Source organism: Salmo salar, chromosome ssa23 (assembly GCF_905237065.1).
Source record: "Salmo salar chromosome ssa23, Ssal_v3.1, whole genome shotgun sequence".
Taxonomy (NCBI): Eukaryota; Metazoa; Chordata; class Actinopteri; order Salmoniformes; family Salmonidae; genus Salmo; species Salmo salar.
The window spans coordinates 44,159,288-44,181,133 of NC_059464.1; the positions used below are offsets into that span (position 1 = coordinate 44,159,288).

At 45.1% G+C, this 21,846-nt stretch overlaps 1 protein-coding gene across 3 annotated transcripts in view; it reads left to right on the top strand.

The window, feature by feature from the left end:
* The window catches only part of LOC106584724 (centrosomal protein of 152 kDa-like), a 59,951-nt gene that overhangs the window by 35,124 nt on the left and 2,981 nt on the right, over positions 1-21,846 (top strand). For 2 of the 3 annotated variants that reach the window (XM_014170251.2, XM_014170252.2), the window contains 13 exons: positions 159-305; positions 1,012-1,142; positions 1,342-1,470; positions 1,905-2,043; positions 9,176-9,361; positions 12,026-12,204; positions 12,996-13,122; positions 15,790-15,921; positions 16,360-17,061; positions 17,254-17,329; positions 17,619-17,786; positions 19,769-19,859; positions 19,970-20,052. In XM_014170251.2, the coding sequence (XP_014025726.2) occupies positions 159-305; positions 1,012-1,142; positions 1,342-1,470; positions 1,905-2,043; positions 9,176-9,361; positions 12,026-12,204; positions 12,996-13,122; positions 15,790-15,921; positions 16,360-17,061; positions 17,254-17,329; positions 17,619-17,786; positions 19,769-19,859; positions 19,970-20,052 (2,290 nt within the window). Of the gene's footprint in view, positions 1-158; positions 306-1,011; positions 1,143-1,341; positions 1,471-1,904; positions 2,044-9,175; positions 9,362-12,023; positions 12,205-12,995; positions 13,123-15,789; positions 15,922-16,359; positions 17,062-17,253; positions 17,330-17,618; positions 17,787-19,768; positions 19,860-19,969; positions 20,053-21,846 lie in introns of all 3 variants that reach the window. The other variant, XM_045706083.1, reaches the window with a different exon arrangement.

Below are 21,846 nucleotides of genomic sequence, written 5' to 3' on the forward strand. Positions count from 1 at the left end.
TTCAGGCCGCTCTTGCAAAAGAGGTTTCTAAACTCAAGGCTCTTTCCTGGTTAAATAAACGTGAAATGAAAATAATTCCCTCTTCTGATTCATCCTCGAGTGTATAATTAAAACCCACATACCCCATAGTCAAAGTTCCTATTTTCCCATCCCTGCAGGTGGACCAGCTCCAGACCCAGCTAGACCAGGACCAGACCAGCAACACAGCAGAAACCAGACCAGTGGACACACATCCAGATGTAGTTTCCCAGAAAGAGCTGTCCAGGCTGCAGGAGGACAGGCAGCGCCTGCAAGAACGCCTGGAGGTTATTCATCATTTGATAAAGATTCTAGAAGACTTTTCACACTATTGAGCTGCACCAAGCTGAGCTCTACCAATCTGTGACAAGCCCAAAAAGTGTAGTTCTGGTTTGACACGGTAGTGTGAAGATGGTATCTCTGTTTGAACTAAACTCCCAATACATGACAACTCAGTTGGTAGAGCATGGTGCTTTTGCAACGCCAGGATATAAAAAAGTTGGATGTAATAAATGTATCACTAGTCACTTTATATAATGTTTACATACCCTACATTACTCATCTCATATGTATATACTGTACTCTATACCATCTACTGCATCTTGCCTATGCCGTTCGGCCATCGCTCATCCAAATATTTATATGTACGTATTCTTATTCATTCCTTTACACTTGTGTGTATAAGGTAGTTGTTGTGAAATTGTTAGATATTACTGCACGGTCGGAACTAGAAGCACAAGCATTTCGCTACACTCGCATTAACATCTGCTAACCATGTGTATGTGACCAATAACATTTGATTTGATTTAGTGGGTTCGATTCCCGGGACCAGCCATATGTATAAAAAGAATGTATGTATGTGTTTGAGTTGAGTTGCTTTGGATAAAAGTGTCTTCTAAATGGTGTTATTATTATGATTTATCAACAGCTTTTTCCAGCACCCACCTCAGTGTTACATTCTCACAGTTATCTGTCTGTCTGTCCCCCTCCCAGGCGCTGGAGAAGAAGAACGTGGAGCTGAAGCAGAGGGAGGAGAAAGTGAAGGGGGCTAACTCAGAGCTGTGTACCAAGATGAGAGAGATGATTCAGGAGCTGGACCAGGAGAAGCAGGAGGCTGCTCAGAGGTTTGGCAGATATGTCTGTGTCCTGGCATCCCTAGAGAGAGAATAGTTGTATCTCTATATAGCTGGTGTACTGTGTAACACAGAGAATATCCTAATGGATACTAGTCATCATATGGGAAAATGAGTGACTGTGCAGGTGTGTAATGACTCATTGTACTACTACTGTACTGATGTGTGTGTGTGTGTGTGTGTGGTCCAGGTATGAGCGGACCCAGCAGCAGTTCAGAGACGACGTAGTGAACCGTGTTCGTTCAGAACTCACCCTGGAACACACAGCTCAGATAGATGACATCATGGCAGACCACCAGCTGCAGATACAACAGCTACAGTAAGAGCTCCTGTGTGGCTCCGGCGACGGCTTGGCCCTGGGGTCAATAATTCCTGCTGTGATCACATACGACTTACAGGAGCAATTGAGGTTAAGTGCCTTGCTTAAGGGCACATCGACACATTTCTGACCTAGTCAGCTTGGGGATTCGAACACCAGCGACCTTCTCGTTCTTAATCACTAGGCTACCTGCCGCCCGCCTGTAGGCCGCTACCTGCCGCCCGCCTGTAGGCCGCTACCTGCCGCCCGCCTGTAGGCCGCTACCTGCCGCCCGCCTGTAGGCCGCTACCTGCCGCCCGCCTGTAGGCCGCTTTGAGTAAAAGTGTCTGCTAGGCAGCATATAAACCATATTCTGCCATCTCAGTCAGTAACAGTTTTTAAGCGGTCTCCTGTATAACCTCGTCTACAATGACAATCCGTTCTTCTCTGGATAGAGCCAAGCTGTGTGAGGTGAATGGAGAGATGGTGGCAGTACAGGAGTGTTACATCTCACTCTGCAAGGACAAAGACAGGCTGGAGGAAAACCTGCAGGGCAGAATGGAGGAGGAGGAGGAGAAGAAGAGGGAGAATGAGGTATATAGTCTAGTACACACACACACACACATACACACACACACATTTTATGAAGATGCTATATGAACAATAGCCTGTTCCCAGATCTGTTTGTGTTGTCTTGTTTGCTTGTTGTCATGTGGATTTACAGTGAGGTAAAAAAGTATTTGATCCCCTGCTGATTGTGTACGTTTGCCCACTGACAAAGAAAGGATCAGTCTATAATTTTAATGGTAGGTTTATTTGAACAGTGAGAGACAGAATAACAACAAAAATATCCAGAAAAACGCATGTCAAAAATGTTATAAATTGATTTGCATTTTAATGAGGGAAATAAGTATTTGACCCCCTCTCAATCAGAAAGATTTCTGGCCTCCCAGGTGTCTTTTATACAAGTAACGAGCTGAGATTAGGAGCACACTCTTAAAGGGAGTGCTCCTAACCGCAGCTTGTTACCTGTAAAAAAGACCTGTCCACAGAATCAATCAATCAATCAATCAGATTCCAAACTCTCCACCATGGCCAAGACCAAAGAGCTCTCCAAGGATGTCAGGGACAAGATTGTAGACCTACACAAGGCTGGAATGGGCTACAAGACCATCGCCAAGCAGCTTGATGAGAAGGTGACAACATCTGGTGCGATTATTCGCAAATGGAAGAAACACAAAAGAACTGTCAATATCCCTCGGCCTGGGGCTCCATGCAAGATCTCACCTCGTGGAGTTGCAATGATCATGAGAACGGTGAGGAATCAGCCCAGAACTACACGGAAGGATCTTGTCAATGATCTCAAGGCAGCTGGGACCATAGTCACCAAGAAAACAATTGGTAACACACTACGCCGTGAAGGACTGAAATCCTGCAGCGCCCGCAAGGTCCCCCTGCTCAAGAATACATATACAGGCCCGTCTGAAGTCTACCAATGAACATCTGAATGACTCAGAGGACAACTGGTGAAAGTGTTGTGGTCGGATGAAACCAAAATCAAGCTCTTTGACATCAACTCAACTCGCCGTGTTTGGAGGAGGAAGAATGCTGCCTATGACCCCAAGAACACCATCCCCACCGTCAAACATGGAGGTAGAAACATTATGCTTTGGGGGTGTTTTTCTGCTAAGGGGACAGGACAACTTCACCGCATCAAAGGGACGATGGACGGGGCCATGTATCGTCAAATCTTGGGTGAGAACCTCCTTCCCTCAGCCAGGGCATTGAAAATGGGTTGTGGATGGGTATTCCAGCATGACAATGACCCAAAACACACGGCCAAGGCAACAAAGGAGTGGCTCAAGAAGAAGCACATTAAGGTCCTGGAGTGGCCTAGCCAGTCTCCAGACCTTAATCCCATAGAAAATCTGTGGAGGGAGCTGAAGGTTGGAGTTGTCAAACGTCAGCCTCGAAACCTTAATGACTTGGAGAAGATCTGCAAAGAGGAGTGGGACAAAATCCCCCCTGAGATGTGTGCAAACCTGGTGGCCAACTACAAGAAACGTCTGACCTCTGTGATTGCCAACAAGGGTTTTGCCACCAAGTACTAAATCATGTTTTGCAGAGGGGTCAAATACTTATTTCCCTCATTTAAAATGCAAATCATTTTATAACATTTTGGACATGCGTTTTTCTGGATTTTTTTGTTGTTATTCTGTCTCTCACTGTTCAAATAAACCTACTATTAAAATTATAGACTGATAATTTCTTTGTAAGTGGGCAAACGTACAAAATCAGCAGGGGATCAAATACTTTTTTCCCCAACTGTAGCTATAGAGCACAAACAGGTCTGGAAACGGGCTAGGAACGCTGGTGCAGAGAATGGCTTTTTATTATTTGCGAACTATTTATTTTTAGAATTATTTTCTATATAAGACAACAGATAAGAAGTCTCCAGGAGAGAAACCACACTGAACAAGAGGAAGAAAACAAACAAATAAATTAAGAGAAGAATCTGTATGTACACACCGGAACAGCCTGTCTACTGTATGTACACACCGGAACAGCCTGTCTACTGTATGTACACACCGGAACAGCCTGTCTACTGTATGTACACACCGGAACGGCCTGTCTACTGTATGTACACACCGGAACGGCCTGTCTACTGTATGTACACACCGGAACAGCCTGTCTACTGTATGTACACACCGGAACAGCCTGTCTACTGTATGTACACACCGGAACGGCCTGTCTACTGTATGTACACACCGGAACGGCCTGTCTACTGTATGTACACACCGGAACGGCCTGTCTACTGTATGTACACACCGGAACGGCCCGTCTACTGTATGTACACACCGGAACGGCCCGTCTACTGTATGTACACACCGGAACAGCCCGTCTACTGTATGTACACACCGGAACGGCCTGTCTACTGTATGTACACACCGGAACAGCCCGTCTACTGTATGTACACACCGGAACAGCCCGTCTACTGTATGTACACACCGGAACAGCCCGTCTACTGTATGTACACACCGGAACAGCCCGTCTACTGTATGTACACACCGGAACAGCCCGTCTACTGTATGTACACACCGGAACGGCCCGTCTACTGTATGTACACACCGGAACGGCCCGTCTACTGTATGTACACACCGGAACGGCCCGTCTACTGTATGTACACACCGGACAGCCCGTCTACTGTATGTACACACCGGAACGGCCCTGTCTACTGTATGTACACACCGGAACAGCCCGTCTACTGTATGTACACACCGGAACAGCCTGTCTACTGTATGTACACACCGGAACGGCCCGTCTACTGTATGTACACACCGGAACGGCCCGTCTACTGTATGTACACACCGGAACGGCCCGTCTACTGTATGTACACACCGGAACGGCCCGTCTACTGTATGTACACACCGGACGGCCCGTCTACTGTATGTACACACCGGAACGCCCTGTCTACTGTATGTACACACCGGAACGGCCCGTCTACTGTATGTACACACCGGAACGGCCCGTCTACTGTATGTACACACCGGAACGGCCCGTCTACTGTATGTACACACCGGACGCCCGTCTACTGTATGTACACACCGGAACGGCCCGTCTACTGTATGTACACACCGGAACGGCCCGTCTACTGTATGTACACACCGGAACGGCCCGTCTACTGTATGTACACACCGGAACGGCCCGTCTACTGTATGTACACACCGGAACGGCCCGTCTACTGTATGTACACACCGGAACGGCCTGTCTACTGTATGTACACACCGGAACGGCCTGTCTACTGTATGTACACACCGGAACGGCCTGTCTACTGTATGTACACACCGGAACGGAACAGCCCGTCTACTGTATGTACACACCGGAACGGCCAGCCCGTCTACTGTATGTACACACCGGAACGGAACAGCCCGTCTACTGTATGTACACACCGGAACGGAACAGCCCGTCTACTGTATGTACACACCGGAACGGAACAGCCCGTCTACTGTATGTACACACCGGAACGGAACAGCCCGTCTACTGTATGTACACACCGGAACGGAACAGCCCGTCTACTGTATGTACACACCGGAACGGCCAACCCGTCTACTGTATGTACACACCGGAACGGCCAGCCCGTCTACTGTATGTACACACCGGAACGGACAGCCCGTCTACTGTATGTACACACCGGAACGGACAGCCCGTCTACTGTATGTACACACCGGAACGGGACAGCCCGTCTACTGTATGTACACACCGGAACGGGCCAGCCCGTCTACTGTATGTACACACCGGAACGGGACAGCCCGTCTACTGTATGTACACACCGGAACGGGCCAGCCCGTCTACTGTATGTACACACCGGAACGGGACAGCCCGTCTACTGTATGTACACACCGGGACGGCGTGTCTGCGGGGCATGTACACACCGGGACGGCGTGTCTGCGGGGCATGTACACACCGGGACGGCGTGTCTGCGGGGCGATGTCTTCTCTCAGATGAGCCATTGATCATGTTTTTGCGGTATTCCTACCTGGAGAAATGTGTAATTTTAAGAGGCTCCGCTACATTTCTCCTGTTTGTCCACCTCTTCAGTCCAGGGTGTATTGGTTGTATCGTTATTGCTTGTAGCAACTAGCCAGCCAGCCCTTTATAGAGAGAGCATTGTATTGTGGGGTTTGTAGTCAACTTGAGCTACAACATGTTGCTACCAACCTTATTATAATGACAAAATGAAACATTTGTTGACAAAAAAACCCAACTAATTCTCACGAATTAGTGTTATTTAACAGTGTGAATAAAAAATAAATAAAAAACATTTTAAAATCGCTCTGCTGGAATGCCCAATTCAGTAATATCTGAAGTTGGGCAAAAAATTGCCACCCAACATGTTGTGGACGTGTTAAAGTGGAAAATCTGATTTTTCTGGACTTTTTTCATTACAAATGAACTTTCTGCACAAGGCATCAATGTCCTTGAAGAAGTTAAGAGGAGGGTGAAAGAGGAAGCATTGGAAAAAAGACCATTTACACAGGCTAGAATATAATTTTTGTGGGGGGGCCGACACTCGTCCGTGGAGACTGACATGCAGGGCGACCAATTATTTTTTGGGGGGATTTTAACGCGGGATGCACTAAAGTTGTCACCAATGATGAAGATGGGTGGGCCTGATCTGAATGCCACCAATGATGAAGGTGGGTGGGTGGGTCTGATCTGATCTGATCTGAATGCCACCAATGATGAGGGTGGGTGGGTGGGTCTGATCTGATCTGAATGCCACCAATGATGAGGGTGGGTGGGTGGGTCTGATCTGATCTGAATGCCACCAATGATGAGGGTGGGTGGGTGGGTCTGAATTGAATGCCACCAATGATGAGGGTGGGTGGGTCTGATCTGAATGCCACCAATGATGAGGGTGGGTGGGTGGGTCTGATCTGAATGCCACCAATGATGAGGGTGGGTGGGTGGGTCTGAATTGAATGCCACCAATGATGAGGGTGGGTGGGTGGGTCTGATCTGAATGCCACCAATGATGAGGGTGGGTGGGTGGGTCTGAATTGAATGCCACCAATGATGAGGGTGGGTGGGTCTGATCTGAATGCCACCAATGATGAGGGTGGGTGGGTGGGTCTGATCTGAATGCCACCAATGATGAGGGTGGGTGGGTGGGTCTGAATTGAATGCCACCAATGATGAGGGTGGGTGGGTCTGATCTGAATGCCACCAATGATGAGGGTGGGTGGGTGGGTCTGATCTGAATGCCACCAATGATGAGGGTGGGTGGGTGGGTCTGATCTGAATGCTCAGGTAAGTAAAGCTGTGACATTCAAGAGACAGGCAATGGCAATTGACTATTTCTGTCTGTGGCGTTTTAATGGCATTACGATAGACTTAGACCAATTCATCTTGTAGTTCGTAAAATAACCAAATTCTTCAAAGACGCCAAGGACTTGAACAGAGTTGGCAATGTCAGATGGGTACATCAAAACGTAATCAGTGTAAAGGGATTAATATAGGCGATATAGAGTACCAGTCAAAAGTTTGGACACACATACTCATTCAAGGGCTTTTCTATATTTTTACTATTTTCTACAATGTAGAATAATAGTGAGGACATCAAAACTGTGAAATAACACATGGAATCATGTAGTAACCAAAAAAGTGTTAAACAAATGAAAATATATTTGATTATTCAAAGCAGCCACCTTTTAACTTGATGTCAGCTTTGCACACTCTTAGCATTCTCTCAACCAGCTTCACTTGGAATGCTTTTCCAACAGTCTTGAAGAAGTTGCTACATATGCTGAGCACTTGTTGGCTGCTTTTCCTTTACTCTGTGGTCCAACTCATCCCAAACCATCTCAATTGGTTGAGGTTGGGTGATTGTGGAGACCAGGTCATCTGATGCAACACTCCATCACTCTCCTTCTTGGTCAAATAGCCCTTACACAGCCTGGAGGTGTGTTGGTCATTGTCCTGTTGAAAAACAAATGATAGTCCCACTAAGCGCAAACCAGATGGGATGGGATATCACTACAGAATGCTGTGGTAGCCATGCTGGTTGAGTGTGCCTTGAATTCTAAATAAATCACTGACAATGTCACCAGCAAAGCACTTCCACACCATCACACCTCCTCCTCCATGCTTCGCGGGGGGAACCACACATGCGGAAATCATTCTTTCACCTACTCTGCATCTCACAATGACACACGGCGGTTGGAACCAAAAATCTCAGGACAGATTTCCATCGGTCTAATGTCCATTGTTCTTGTTTCTTGGCCCAAGCAAGTCTCTTCTTATTGGTGTCCTTTAGTAGTGGTTTCTTTGCAGCAATTTGACCATGAAGGTCTGATTCACGCAGTCTCCTCTGAACAGTTGATGTTGAGATGTGTCTGTTACTTGAACTCTGTGAAGCATTTATTTGGGCTGCAATCTGAGGTGCAGTTAACTCTAATGAATTTATCCTCTGCAGCAGAGGTAACTCTGGGTCTTCCTTTCCTGTGGCGGTCCTCATGAGAGCCAGCTTCATCATAGTGCTTGATGGTTTTTGCAACTGCACTGTTCAGTTCTTGAAATATTCTGGATTGACTGCACATTTGTCTTAAAATAATTTTGTCCTTTCTCTTTGCTTATTTGAACCCTGGAATGAGTAGGTGTGTCCAGACTTTTCACTGGTACTGTATGTACTGATGTTTCCCAACAGTCTGCGTTAGCGGTTCTAGTGAGACCCCAGGGCAACCCTGTTTCGTACTCCTATGAGACTCAAACTCAAGCGGACCCCTGGCACGTTTGAACGCGTGCACTGGGACCAGCGTAATAACTGTATAACTGAGGGTCTGAAGCCAAACTGCTAATAGATAGTCCCACTCCACACAGTCGAAGGCCTTCTCTGACTGCATCCAAATAGTAGGCTGCACCGGGCTGCTGCTTAACAGCGTCAATATGTAGTCAGTGACGGACATTGTCCGAAGCCGGGCGGCCCTTTACGAAGCCCGCCTGGTCCGGATCGTTAGGGATGAAATACAAGTGTCCAATCTTCTTGATTGAACCTTCACATGCAGCTTGAAATCCCAATTCAAAATTGACAAGGACCTGCAGCTGGAACGTTCCCAAAGGATCTTTACAAGGGGAAATAAGGGCTGTTTTCTGATCTGTTTTCTGTTCCCACCTCAAGCGAATAATGAATTGAAAAATGTATTTTGGATTTGTGTCCTTTTCTCAGCTGAAAACTCTAGAGGAGAGCAGAGCTGCTCTGGAGAAGCTGAGATCAGACCTGGAGAGCCAGCATCAGGAGAATGTCACCAAGCTCAGAGCCCTGTGGTCCGAAGAGAAGGACAAGGAGCTCAGACAAGAGGTCCAAACCCAGCTGACCAAGGCCAAGGCTATATGGAGGGAGGAGAAGGAGGAGGTAGGAGTTGTCTTGTGTTCCATCTGTAGCTCGTCTTGCTTTATGAATGGATCAGTACTGCCACCCCACAAAGTTTATTTGTCATATGCACAGGATACAGCCAATGACAGTACAGTATGAAGATGGGCAGAGACTGCTTATCCAAAATAAATCCCCAATCACCTTTTCTAGGTGACGTTAGCTAGCTAAACTCATGTGCAGAAACATGTCATCTGGTCAGCGGTCATGTCGCGAAAACGTGTCGGCTTGCCACTTTCACGAGGTTGGAGTAATAACAGGTTCAGCTACTTAGACATTGGTTCCAATCTATAGGCCGTGCCTTTAATCTGTAGGGCCGTGCCTTTAATCTGTAGGGCGTGCCTTTAATCTGTAGAGCGTGCCTTTCTTTAATCTGTAGGGCGTGCCTTTCTTTAATCTGTAGGGCGTGCCTTTAAAATGTACAACCTAAAGAATAATATTTGACTTCTCCCGTTGACTTGCCAAACCCTAAACCTCGGTCTTGTCTGTCGTCTGCTTTGCAAACCGTTCCCGGAAGTATCGTGATGTAGCACCTCTGGGTTTGGAAACGCTGACCCAGCGGGGTGTAAAAGGTAAAATGAAATGCTGACTTGCGAGCTCTCAACTACAGTGCTGTGAAGTGTGTGTGTGTGTGTCTACTGAACAAAAATATAAACGCAACATGCAACAATTTCAACAGTTTTACTGAGTTACAGTTCATAAGGAAATCAGTCAATTGAAATAAATTAATTAGCCCTAATCTATGGATTTCACATGACTGGGCAGGGGCTCAGCCATGGTTGGGCCCCCCCCCCAGAAAAGGTATTTATTACAGACAGAAATACTCCTCAGTTTCATTAGCTGTCCGGGTGGCTGGTTTCAGACGATCTCGGATGTAGAGGTCCTGGGCTGGCATGGATACACGTGGTCTGCGGTTGTGAGGCCGGTTGGATGTACTACCAAATTCTCTAAAATGACATTGGAGGCGGCTTATGGTAGAGAAATTAACATTCAATTATCTGGCAACCTTCTCTGGTGGACATTCCTGCAGTCAGCAGGTCAATTGCCTGCTCCTTCAACTTGAGACATTGTGTTGTGTGACAAAACTGCACATTTTAGAGTGGCCTTTTATTGTCCCCAGCACAACGTGCACCTGTGTAATGATCATGCTGTTTCATCAGTTTATTGAAATGCCACACCTGTCAGGTGGATGGATTATCTTGACAAAGGAGAAATTCTCACTTACAGGGATGTAAACAAATTTGTGCACAAAACATTTGATAGAAATAAGATTTCTGTGCGTATGGAACATTTCTGGGATCTTTTATTTCAGCTCATGAAACATGGGACCAACACCTTTACATGTTGTGTGTGTGTATGTATATATATATACACACACACACACAATACTACAATGCTTTCGCAAAGTATTCAGACCTTGACTTTTTCCACATTTTGTTACGTTACATCTTAATTCTAAAATGGATAAAATAAAAATCCTCATTAATATACACATGACAAACCCTGTGACAAAGCGAAAACAGGTTTTTAGAAATTTTTGCAAATGTATTAAAAATAAAAAACATAAATACCATTCTTCTGCAGAGAAGAATGGGAGAAACTCCCCAAATACAGGTGTGCCAAGCTTGTAGCGTCATACCCAAGCAGACTCGAGGCTGTAATCCCTGCCAAAGGTGCTTCAACAAAGTACTGAGTAAAGGGTCTGAATACTTATGTAAATGTGAAATTTCCGTTTTTTATTTGTAATAAATTAGCAAACATTTCTAAACCTGTTTTTGCTTTTTCATTATTGGGTATTGTGTGTAAATTAAGAGGTAAAAACTATTTAATCAATTTTAGAATAAGACTGTAACCTGTAACTTAAGATTTATTAAAATATATACAGATTGTACTATGAAATATAGTATGTCAGATTTAATGGTGGACTAGAGGTGCAGATCTGTGATAATCAGGGTTATGTTTTATTCCTGCATTTGACCTTCCCCTCCTAAACCAATATGTTATGCTACTTTTCTTGATCTATTATTTAGTACGGTTACATGCACACAATAATAGTTATTGTGAATAGTCAGATTAATATAATAGTTTGATTTGAAATATTTACATGCAATGCAAGAAAAACGATTTTTAACCTAATAATCCTGTTTACATGGATTGAAATCAAGCTACTTTATGGGACATTGATAAATGTAGAAAATCGGCGATCTAAATAACCCTTCTAGCACAGCGACCATGTTATTTTTGGGGGGGAAGCGGATTTGATTCTGAGTTCGGACGTATAAAGTTTTGTATGTGAACTATTTCTAAGATACTTTCAGATTTTCCCCGAACTTCACTTCACTTGTACGTAAGCGGGAGGCTTGCGCTGCTGATGTGAACACATGCGTAGATGAAATAACCCGCTCGAACACCTAGTAAACTGTTTACATGTCCTAAGAATTTGAAAGATTGCTCAGAAAACCAGGTATTTTTGATCAGTGTATGTTTACTTCCGATTATGACCGTATGCAGATGAGCAGAGTAAGCTGTTTACATGACTAATGGCATACTCTGCTGTAATCAGTTTTATAACGAATTATTAGTGTTCATGTAAACATACTCATTGTCCCGATCACATCCTGGATAATATATCTCTGTCCTGTGAAGATGGACAGGTCCTGGACTCAGAGGCTGGAGGCAGCCGTAGCAGACACCAGAAGACAGAGACCCACAGATACCCAGGAGTCTCAGACGGACCTAACTGAGGAGGAGAAGGCCTGTCAGACACCCAGCCCTGAGACGACCAAGGCTGCTCCAGGCTGCACTATGGAGGAGCTGGACACCAGGTATTTTACACATTCTATTCTGTTGTGATTTATTGTAGGATTTAATTTCTTCATGACAATCTATGGTTGTAAATAGTGTACAAATCAGTATGATTGACTTGCTTGACTTAAGCCCTTGGCTCCAATGAGAAGCATAAGCTGTATATGACTGTGAACAACCACTACCACCACTACTACTACTACTACCACCACTACTACTACTACTACTACTACCACCATTACTACTATTACCACTACTACTACTACTACTACCACCATTACTACTATTACCACTACTACTACTACTACTACTACCACCATTACTACTATTACCACTACTACTACCACCACTACTACCACCACTACTACTACTATTACTACCACTATTACTACTACTATTACTACCACTACTACTACCACTATTACTACTACTACTACTACTATTACTATTACTACCACTACCACTATTACTACTACTACTACTACTACTACTATTACTATTACTACTACCACTACCACTACTACTATTACCACTACTACTATTACTATTACTACTATTACCACTACCACTATTACTACTACTACTATTACCACTACTACTATTACCGCCACCACTACCACTACTACTACTACTACCACTACTACTACTACCACTACTATTACCACTACCGCCACTACTACCACTACTAATACTACTACCACTACTATTAACACTACTACTACCACTACTACTACTAATACTACTACCACTACTATTAACACTACTATTACCACTACCGCTACCACCACTACTACTACCACTACTACCACAGGCTCCGGGAACAGAGGCTCCAGCTGCAGCGAGAGGCAGACACGACACGACGCAGAGCAGTGGAGGATGCTGGGAAACGAGTCCAGAAAGAACTACAGGAGAAGCACCTGGAGGACATGTCTAAACAGGTCAGAGGGAAAGACCATTCAATCAAGTCTTGTATCTGAATCATATGTAGTCATCATTTAGTTATACAGGTGATCACATCGCCATGGTTTTGCATGCCAGACCTATCCACTTGTGAGGTGTGTTAATGTGAAATCAAATGCCTGTGATGTGGCTTTTCTGGGTCAGTAGTATTGATGGTGCTTCTTGAGTATGAGGTGTTGTAGAATGATCCCTGGTTGAAGCCTGGGACAGGGAGGGATCTACTCTGTAACATTGGAGCCCAGGTCGGGACAGAGGGGAGGGATCTACTCTGTAACATTGGAGCCCAGGTCGGGACAGAGGGGAAGGATCTACTCTGTAACATTGGAGCCCAGGTTGGGACAGGGAGGGAGGGATCTACTCTGTAACATTGGAGCCCAGGTTGGGACAGAGGGGAGGGATCTACTCTGTAACGTTGGAGCCCAGGTCAGGACAGAGGAGAGGGATCTACTCTGTAACGTTGGAGCCCAGGTTGGGACAGAGGAGAGGGATCTACTCTGTAACGTTGGAGCCCAGGTCAGGACAGAGGAGAGGGATCTACTCTGTAACGTTGGAGCCCAGGTTGGGACAGAGGAGAGGGATCTACTCTGTAACATTGGAGCCCAGGTCGAGACAGAGAAGGGATTACTTGTAAGTTGGAGCCCAGTCGGGACAGAGGGAGGGATCTACTCTGTAACATTGGAGCCCAGGTCGGGACAGAGGGGAGGGATCTGCTCTGTAATATTGGAGCCCAGGTTGGGACAGAGGGGAGGGATCTACTCTGTAACATTGGAGCCCAGGTTGGGACAGAGGGGAGGGATCTACTCTGTAACATTGGAGCCCAGGTCGGGACATGGAGGGAGGGACATTGGCCCTAACTGACTATAACAGAGTTGGCTCCATATTCATAGAGCGTCTCAGGGAAGTAGTGCTACAGCGTAATCATTAGTCCAAAACCTTTTGCTATGGAAACCGTTAACTCCAAACTGAAAACAAGTTTCTATCGGACACATTCAGGTATGCTATAGATACAAAAGTATGTGTACACCCCTTGAAATTAGTGGATTCGGCTATTTCAGCCACACCTGTTGCTGACAGATGTGTAAAATCAAGCACACCGCCATGCAATCTCCATAGACAAACATTGACAGTAGAATGGCCTTACTGAAGAGCCCAGTGACTTTCAACGTGGCACCATCACAGGATGCCACCTTTCCAACAAGTCAGTTAGTCAAATATCTGCCCTGCTAGAGCTGCCCCGGTCAACTGTAAGTGCTGTTATTGTGAAGTGGTTAACGTCTAAGAGCAACAACGGTTCAGCCGCAAAGTGGTAGGCCACACAAGCTCACAGAACCAGATCTCAGAGTGCTGAAGCGCGCAGCGCGTAAAAATGATCTTTCCTCGGTTGCAACACACTACTGAGTTCTAAACTGCCTCTGGAAGCAACGTCAACACAAGAACTGTTCGCCACCATTGGACTCTGGAACAGTGGAAACGTGTTTCTCTGGAGTGATGAATCACGCTTCACCATCTGGCAGTCTGACGGACCAATCTGTGTTTGGCGGAAGCCAGGAGTGCGCTACTTGCATAGTGCCAACTGAAAAGTTTGATGGAGGAGGAATAATGGTCTGGGAGGACAGCTAGCTTCCGTCCTCCTCTGGGTACATTGACTTCAATACAAAACCTAGGAGGCTCATGGTTCTCACCCCCTTCCATAGACTTACACAGTAAAAACAGTGCATTCGGAAAGTATTCAGACCCCTTGACTTTTTCCTCCATTTTGTTACGTTACAGCCTGATTCTAAAATGAAGAATGATGAGTTGACTTATTCCTTATAGCTCCTAATAAATTTAAGCCCGGTGTTGGCAACATTACTTCTGATCCAGAAGGTGGCAATGAAATCCCTCCCTATATGACTTGACTTACCAGTTAGTTAACTGACTACTTATAGCTCCTAATGATTTTAAGCAGAGTGTTGGGGGCAGTTTTTCATGGTTAGGGCTAGGCCCTTTAGTTCAAGTGAAGAGAAATCTTAACGCTACAGCATACAATGACATTCTAGACTATTCTGTGCTTCTAACTTTGTGGCAACAGTTTAGGGAAGGCCCTTTCCTGTTTCAGCATGACAATGGCCCCATGCACAAAGTGAGGTCCATACAGAAATGGTTTGTCGATCAATGTGGAAGAACTTGACTGGCCTGCACAGAGCCCTGACCTCAACCCCATCGAACACCATTGGGATGAATTGGAACGCCGACTGCTGTCCAGGCCTAATCGCCCAGCATCAATGACCGACCTCACTAATGCTCTTGTGGCTGAATGGAAGCAAGTCCCCTCAGCAATGTTCCAACATCTAGTGGAAAGCCATCCTAGAAGAGTGGAGGCTGTTATAGCAGCAAAGGGGGGGACCAACTCCATATTAATGCCCACGATTTTGGAATGAGATGTTCAACAAGCAGGTGTCCACATACTTTTGTTCATGTAGTGTATTTTCCCTCCCTGTTTGCTTCCTTTTTGGATCCTAGTGAATACACCCCCTGATCTAGGATCAGCTCCCTCATGTCCCTGTCATCTTATTCATTCTGATCTAAAAGGCAAAACTGATCCTAAATCAGCACTCCTCTACTCTAAGACGCTTTGTGAATGTCTCTCTGATTGTCTCCTGCAGGTTGAAGGAGCAGTAAGCAGAGCCTACAGCCTCTGGCTCCAGGACCTCCCCTCCCTGCCGGAGTACAAGGCAGCGCTCCAGAGAGAACGAGAGAACTGGGAGAAAGTACAGGAGCAACATGTTCAACAACGGGTACAATTGACTGTCACTGTGTTTCACTGTGTTTCACTGTGTTCTTGTCTGACTCAGTTTGAATGTTGCTTATATTGGGGATAATATTCATCTTTGTCGCTAAGTTATACAGTATTTAACATCATCCCTGGATAAAATACATCTCATCTTTGTCGCTAAGTTATACAGTATTTAACATCATCCCTGGATAAAATACATCTCATCTTTGTCGCTAAGTTATACAGTATTTAACATCATCCCTGGATAAAATACATCTCATCTTTGTCGCTAAGTTAATACAGTATTTAACATCTAAACAATGAATGAATTGAAAGATTAGCGGTGAAATGGTCCTTTTAACTAACTTAATCCCAGTAGTCAGATGGTAACAAAACGTAGCACTTCTTCTGCTTCACTCCAAAGCATCTTGTAGTTCAAGTTTCTCTCTGATTGTGTCAGGTGTCCCTAGCCCTGAGGGAAGCAGAGGAGAGGCTGAGGAGTTCGGAAGAGGAGGAGCAGGGAGGAGACCAGAGGGTTGAGGAGCTCCAAGAGGAGGTGCGGCGTTGGAGGCAGCTGGAGGAGGACCTGAAGACCGAGGTGGAGGAGGTGGCACATCTGCAGAGCCAGGTGGATGATCTGCAAAGCCAGCTAGACCATGAGAGGGAGGAGAAGGCTGCCCTGCTGAAAGCCGAGCTACTTGCAGCCAGAGCCTCCTGGAACAGAGAGAAACAGCAGGAGATCTCCTCCCTGCAGGCCTTCCAGGAGGAGCAGCTGAAACAGGTGCAGAAGGATGTGCGGAAGGAGGTGAATGGGGAGGCGGAGCGCCAGAGGAAAGAGCTCCTTTTGCAGAAGGAGGCTGAGCTGCAACAGGCTCTGAGGGACCGAGAGGAGGACTGGAAGAGGCAGGAGGATAGGAGGGGCAAGGAGGAGAGGAGGCAGGGCAGAGCGGAGGAACGGGAGGAGGTGCTCCAGGAGCTTAAGGCTGGGCTGAAGGAGGTGCAGTCTGTGCTCCTCAGAGGAGGAGCCCACAAAGAGAAGGAGAACGGAGGAGAGGTGGAGGGGAGGAGGAGAGCCAGCGGGAGCGTCAGGGAACTCCTCATGTCTACCTGTAAAGACCTCCTCCTCAAAGCTGTAGCCCAGGCCAAGAAGGAGTGGAAGAAGGTGGCTGTCTTTCTCCTTCTCTTTCTCCTTCTCTCTCTCACATTCTACCGACAGTGTGATAACTAGTATCATTAGACTTTAGAGCCGTGACATGGAAGCAGGGGTTCTGCATTGTGTAAGACATTGATAGTTTAATCTCGAGGTGACTCTCTGACCCGGTCTGACTAATACTCGTTTCATGTTGTTCTCCAGATCAGTGAGGAGAGGCTTGGCCGGGCGCTGAAGGAAACTCACGAGCGTCATGAGAAAGAACTCAACCAGATTCATAGTATGTTTCTTCTCAAGTCTTTTCTATTCACTGATGTACTGTGAATGGAATGTGGCAGACACTGTTATCCACAGAAACCCGCTGTTATCCACAGAAACCCGCTGTTATCCACAGAAACCCGCTGTTATCCACAGAAACCCGCTGTTATCCACAGAAACCCGCTGTTATCCACAGAAACCCACAGTACAGTGTGAATATGATTCCATGCTGAATTGAACTCCCAATTTGAGTGAGAGAGAATTATTTTTTTTAAAGTCTGATGTAATATGTTGTTGTTCCACTTATTCAGGCTCCACTGCTCAGAAGACGGAAGAGGGTGGTTGTGGGAAGCAGTGTGCTGAGACCGTGTCCGAGCTGCAGAAGAAGAGTCGGGACCTCCAGAGGCATCTAGAGAAGGCCTGCAGACAGCTACAGATGACCGTCAAGGACCACAAGGCCTCAGTGCAGTGCCTCAAAGGTAACAAACTCCCTGTTGAATCCCAAATCAACCCTTGGCTCCTATTCCTTAGCCCAGTGGTTCTTCATCCTGGACTTGGGGACTAAAAGGGGTGTAGATTTTGTTTTTGCTCTAGAGCTACACAGCTGATTCAAATGATCAACTTATTATCAACTTTTGAATATTTGAATCAGCTCTGTAGGGCTTATGGGTAAAAACCGAAAGGTGCACCCCTGGAGGGCCTCAGGGCCACGTTTGGGAAATGCTGCCTTGGGTACTTAGGAGGCGTCTACAGATCTAACGGGACTCGATAGGTGTACACTATTTGGAAAATCTTTCACCGAGCCTGTCAAAGAGGAAAAGGAGAAATATGACCATATTGCTTACATCATTCAGATCTGAAAGAATTGGTTAGACGTGCCCAGGTGGTAGCAGCTAGGGGGTAAACTACTAGAATGGCCGTGACGGTCATTCTGACCATTTTTGATATTTCCATTGATATTCCATAAATTGCTAAATGAATGCATTTATTATGTTAAAATAGGTCCTAAGAAACATCTGGAAACCAAATGTGTATTCTAATCAGTCAGAAAATGTATTGATTTACATTTACATTTACGTCATTTAGCAGACACTCTTATCCAGAGCGACTTACAAATTTGATCCAGAAGCGCGTAGACTAACTATTAAAATAAGACGGTAGTGTATTTTCGGGCTGTAAGATGACAGATTCTCGTACTAAACTATATTGAAACTAATAACACTAATATTAATTGTGGTCTAACGACAACATTAAATTGACACTGGTGGGATGGGAGACAATATAATCAAATAGAGAATGAAGAGACTGATGAACAAAGATGGGAACGGCGGTAAGTAAACAGCACTTCTTCCATATCGTCCTACAGAGGTCCATGCAGGCCAGACATTCGGATTGATATACCCTATCTGAAAGAGCCGATTCCAAGGTTTCTAACTAACCTAGTTTTTTATTTTACCAAACAACTCTACAAATTGCTTGGATGGTCTCTGTCAAATATCTCGTTGTTAAAATAACGGAGTCTGTACTGGTGACAATCGGCAATAGCCAAAAATATCCTTTCTATTTTCTTCTGTTATATGCGTTTACTGTGGTAGGGCAGGGGTATATAAGCCTGTGATGACTGCTAAATCAGCAGCCATAGCCTCTGATATTAAGCACAGATGAATACAACCAAAACATGCTATTCGGTTCTTTTGAAATAAATTGTATTGTGTTAATGTTTTTTATGACCTTCCTAAACAAAATATGAATGGATTACTACGTGATTGTGTATATTAAATGGATTACTATGTGATTGTGTATATTAAATGGATTACTATGTGATTGTGTATATTAAATGGATTACTATGTGATTGTGTATATTAAATGGATTTCTATGTGATTGTGTATATTAATGGATTTCTATGTGATTGTGTATATTAAATGGATTACTATGTGATTGTGTATATTAAATGGATTTCTATGTGATTGTGTATATTAATGGATTTCTGTGATTGTGTATATTAAATGGATTTCTATGTGATTGTGTATATTAAATGGATTACTATGTGATTGTGTATATTAATGGATTACTATGTGATTGTGTATATTAAATGGATTACTATGTGATTGTGTATATTAAATGGATTACTATGTGATTGTGTATATTAAATGGATTACTATGTGATTGTGTATATTAATGGATTACTATGTGATTGTGTATATTAATGGATTTATTAGACTGGCGGCTATTTGTACTCGTCGAGACGCGGCTATTCTACATATTTAGAAAAGGCCAGGGACGGATGGGTTCAAGGTTTTTATTGAAAACTGTCAAATTGACCGTTTTGGCGGTTCTAGTGTTGAGGCTCACAAAAAGGATTGCATCAAGTGATAAATTGATCATCGATTGCCTGAGTGTGAGTCTAATTCCGTGTACTTCCTTGCCCCCACCCACCCACCTCCCTCCCTCTATTTGTAGATGAGCATGAGGTGGCCCTACGGAAAGAGAAAGAGGACAACCTGCAGAAACTTGAAGAATTGAAAAGCTCTGCAGCCAAAGAATCCTCTGGGTACGTAAACAATATATATTTTTTGACTCATCCATATTGAATATCTCTAGTCGGATGCGAAGTCACTGGTAACCAAAGGAATGTTCTAAATGAATAAATATCCACTGCAGGGGTTCAGACATGGAGCAGAGTCTCCATGCTGGCCTTGAAGAGATGAGGGAGCAGTACATGAAGGCTGTTGAGAAAATCAGAGGTGAGTGAAATAAACGTACTACTTTAGCTACAAAAGGCTGTAAAGAAACCCACCCCAGTTCAAGTGTGAATGTTCTTAGACGATGGACATACTGCAGGTCTCTCCTTATGTACCATGATGTTTCATTCTCCAGGTGACATGCTGCAGGTCTCTCCTTATGTACCATGATGTTTCATTCTCCAGGTGACATGCTGCAGGTCTCTCCTTATGTACCATGATGGTTCATTCTCCAGGTGACATGCTGCAGGTCTCTCCTTATGTACCATGATGTTTCATTCTCCAGGTGACATGCTGCAGGTCTCTCCTTATGTACCATGATGTTTCATTCTCCAGGTGACATGCTGCAGGTCTCTCCTTATGTACCATGATGGTTCATTCTCCAGGTGACATGCTGCAGGTCTCTCCTTATGTACCATGATGTTTCATTCTCCAGGTGACATGCTGCAGGTCTCTCCTTATGTACCATGATGTTTCATTCTCCAGGTGACATGCTGCAGGTCTCTCCTTATGTACCATGATGTTTCATTCTCCAGGTGACATGCTGCAGGTCTCTCCTTATGTACCATGATGTTTCATTCTCCAGGTGACATGCTGCAGGTCTCTCCTTATGTACCATGATGTTTCATTCTCCAGGTGACGTGCTGCAGGTCTCTCCTTATGTACCATGATGTTTCATTCTCCAGGTGACATGCTGCAGGTCTCTCCTTATGTACCATGATGTTTCATTCTCCAGGTGACATGCTGCAGGTCTCTCCTTATGTACCATGATGTTTCATTCTCCAGGTGACATGCTGCAGGTCTCTCCTTATGTACCATGATGGTTCATTCTCCAGGTGACATGCTGCAGGTCTCTCCTTATGTACCATGATGTTTCATTCTCCAGGTGACATGCTGCAGGTCTCTCCTTATGTACCATGATGTTTCATTCTCCAGGTGACGTGCTGCAGGTCTCTCCTTATGTACCATGATGTTTCATTCTCCAGGTGACGTGCTGCAGGTCTCTCCTTATGTACCATGATGTTTCATTCTCCAGGTGACGTGCTGCAGGTCTCTCCTTATGTACCATGATGTTTCATTCTCCAGGTGACATGCTGCAGGTCTCTCCTTATGTACCATGATGTTTCATTCTCCAGGTGACATGCTGCCGGTCTCTCCTTATGTACCATGATGTTTCATTCTCCAGGTGACATGCTGCAGGTCTCTCCTTATGTACCATGATGTTTCATTCTCCAGGTGACATGCTGCAGGTCTCTCCTTATGTACCATGATGTTTCATTCTCCAGGTGACATGCTGCAGGTCTCTCCTTATGTACCATGATGTTTCATTCTCCAGGTGACATGCTGCAGGTCTCTCCTTATGTACCATGATGTTTCATTCTCCAGGTGACATGCTGCAGGTCTCTCCTTATGTACCATGATGTTTCATTCTCCAGGTGACATGCTGCAGGTCTCTCCTTATGTACCATGATGTTTCATTCTCCAGGTGACATGCTGCAGGTCTCTCCTTATGTACCATGATGTTTCATTCTCCAGGTGACATGCTGCAGGTCTCTCCTTATGTACCATGATGTTTCATTCTCCAGGTGACATGCTGCAGGTCTCTCCTTATGTACCATGATGGTTCATTCTCCAGGTGACATGCTGCAGGTCTCTCCTTATGTACCATGATGTTTCATTCTCCAGGTGACATGCTGCAGGTCTCTCCTTATGTACCATGATGTTTCATTCTCCAGGTGACATGCTGCAGGTCTCTCCTTATGTACCATGATGGTTCATTCTCCAGGTGACATGCTG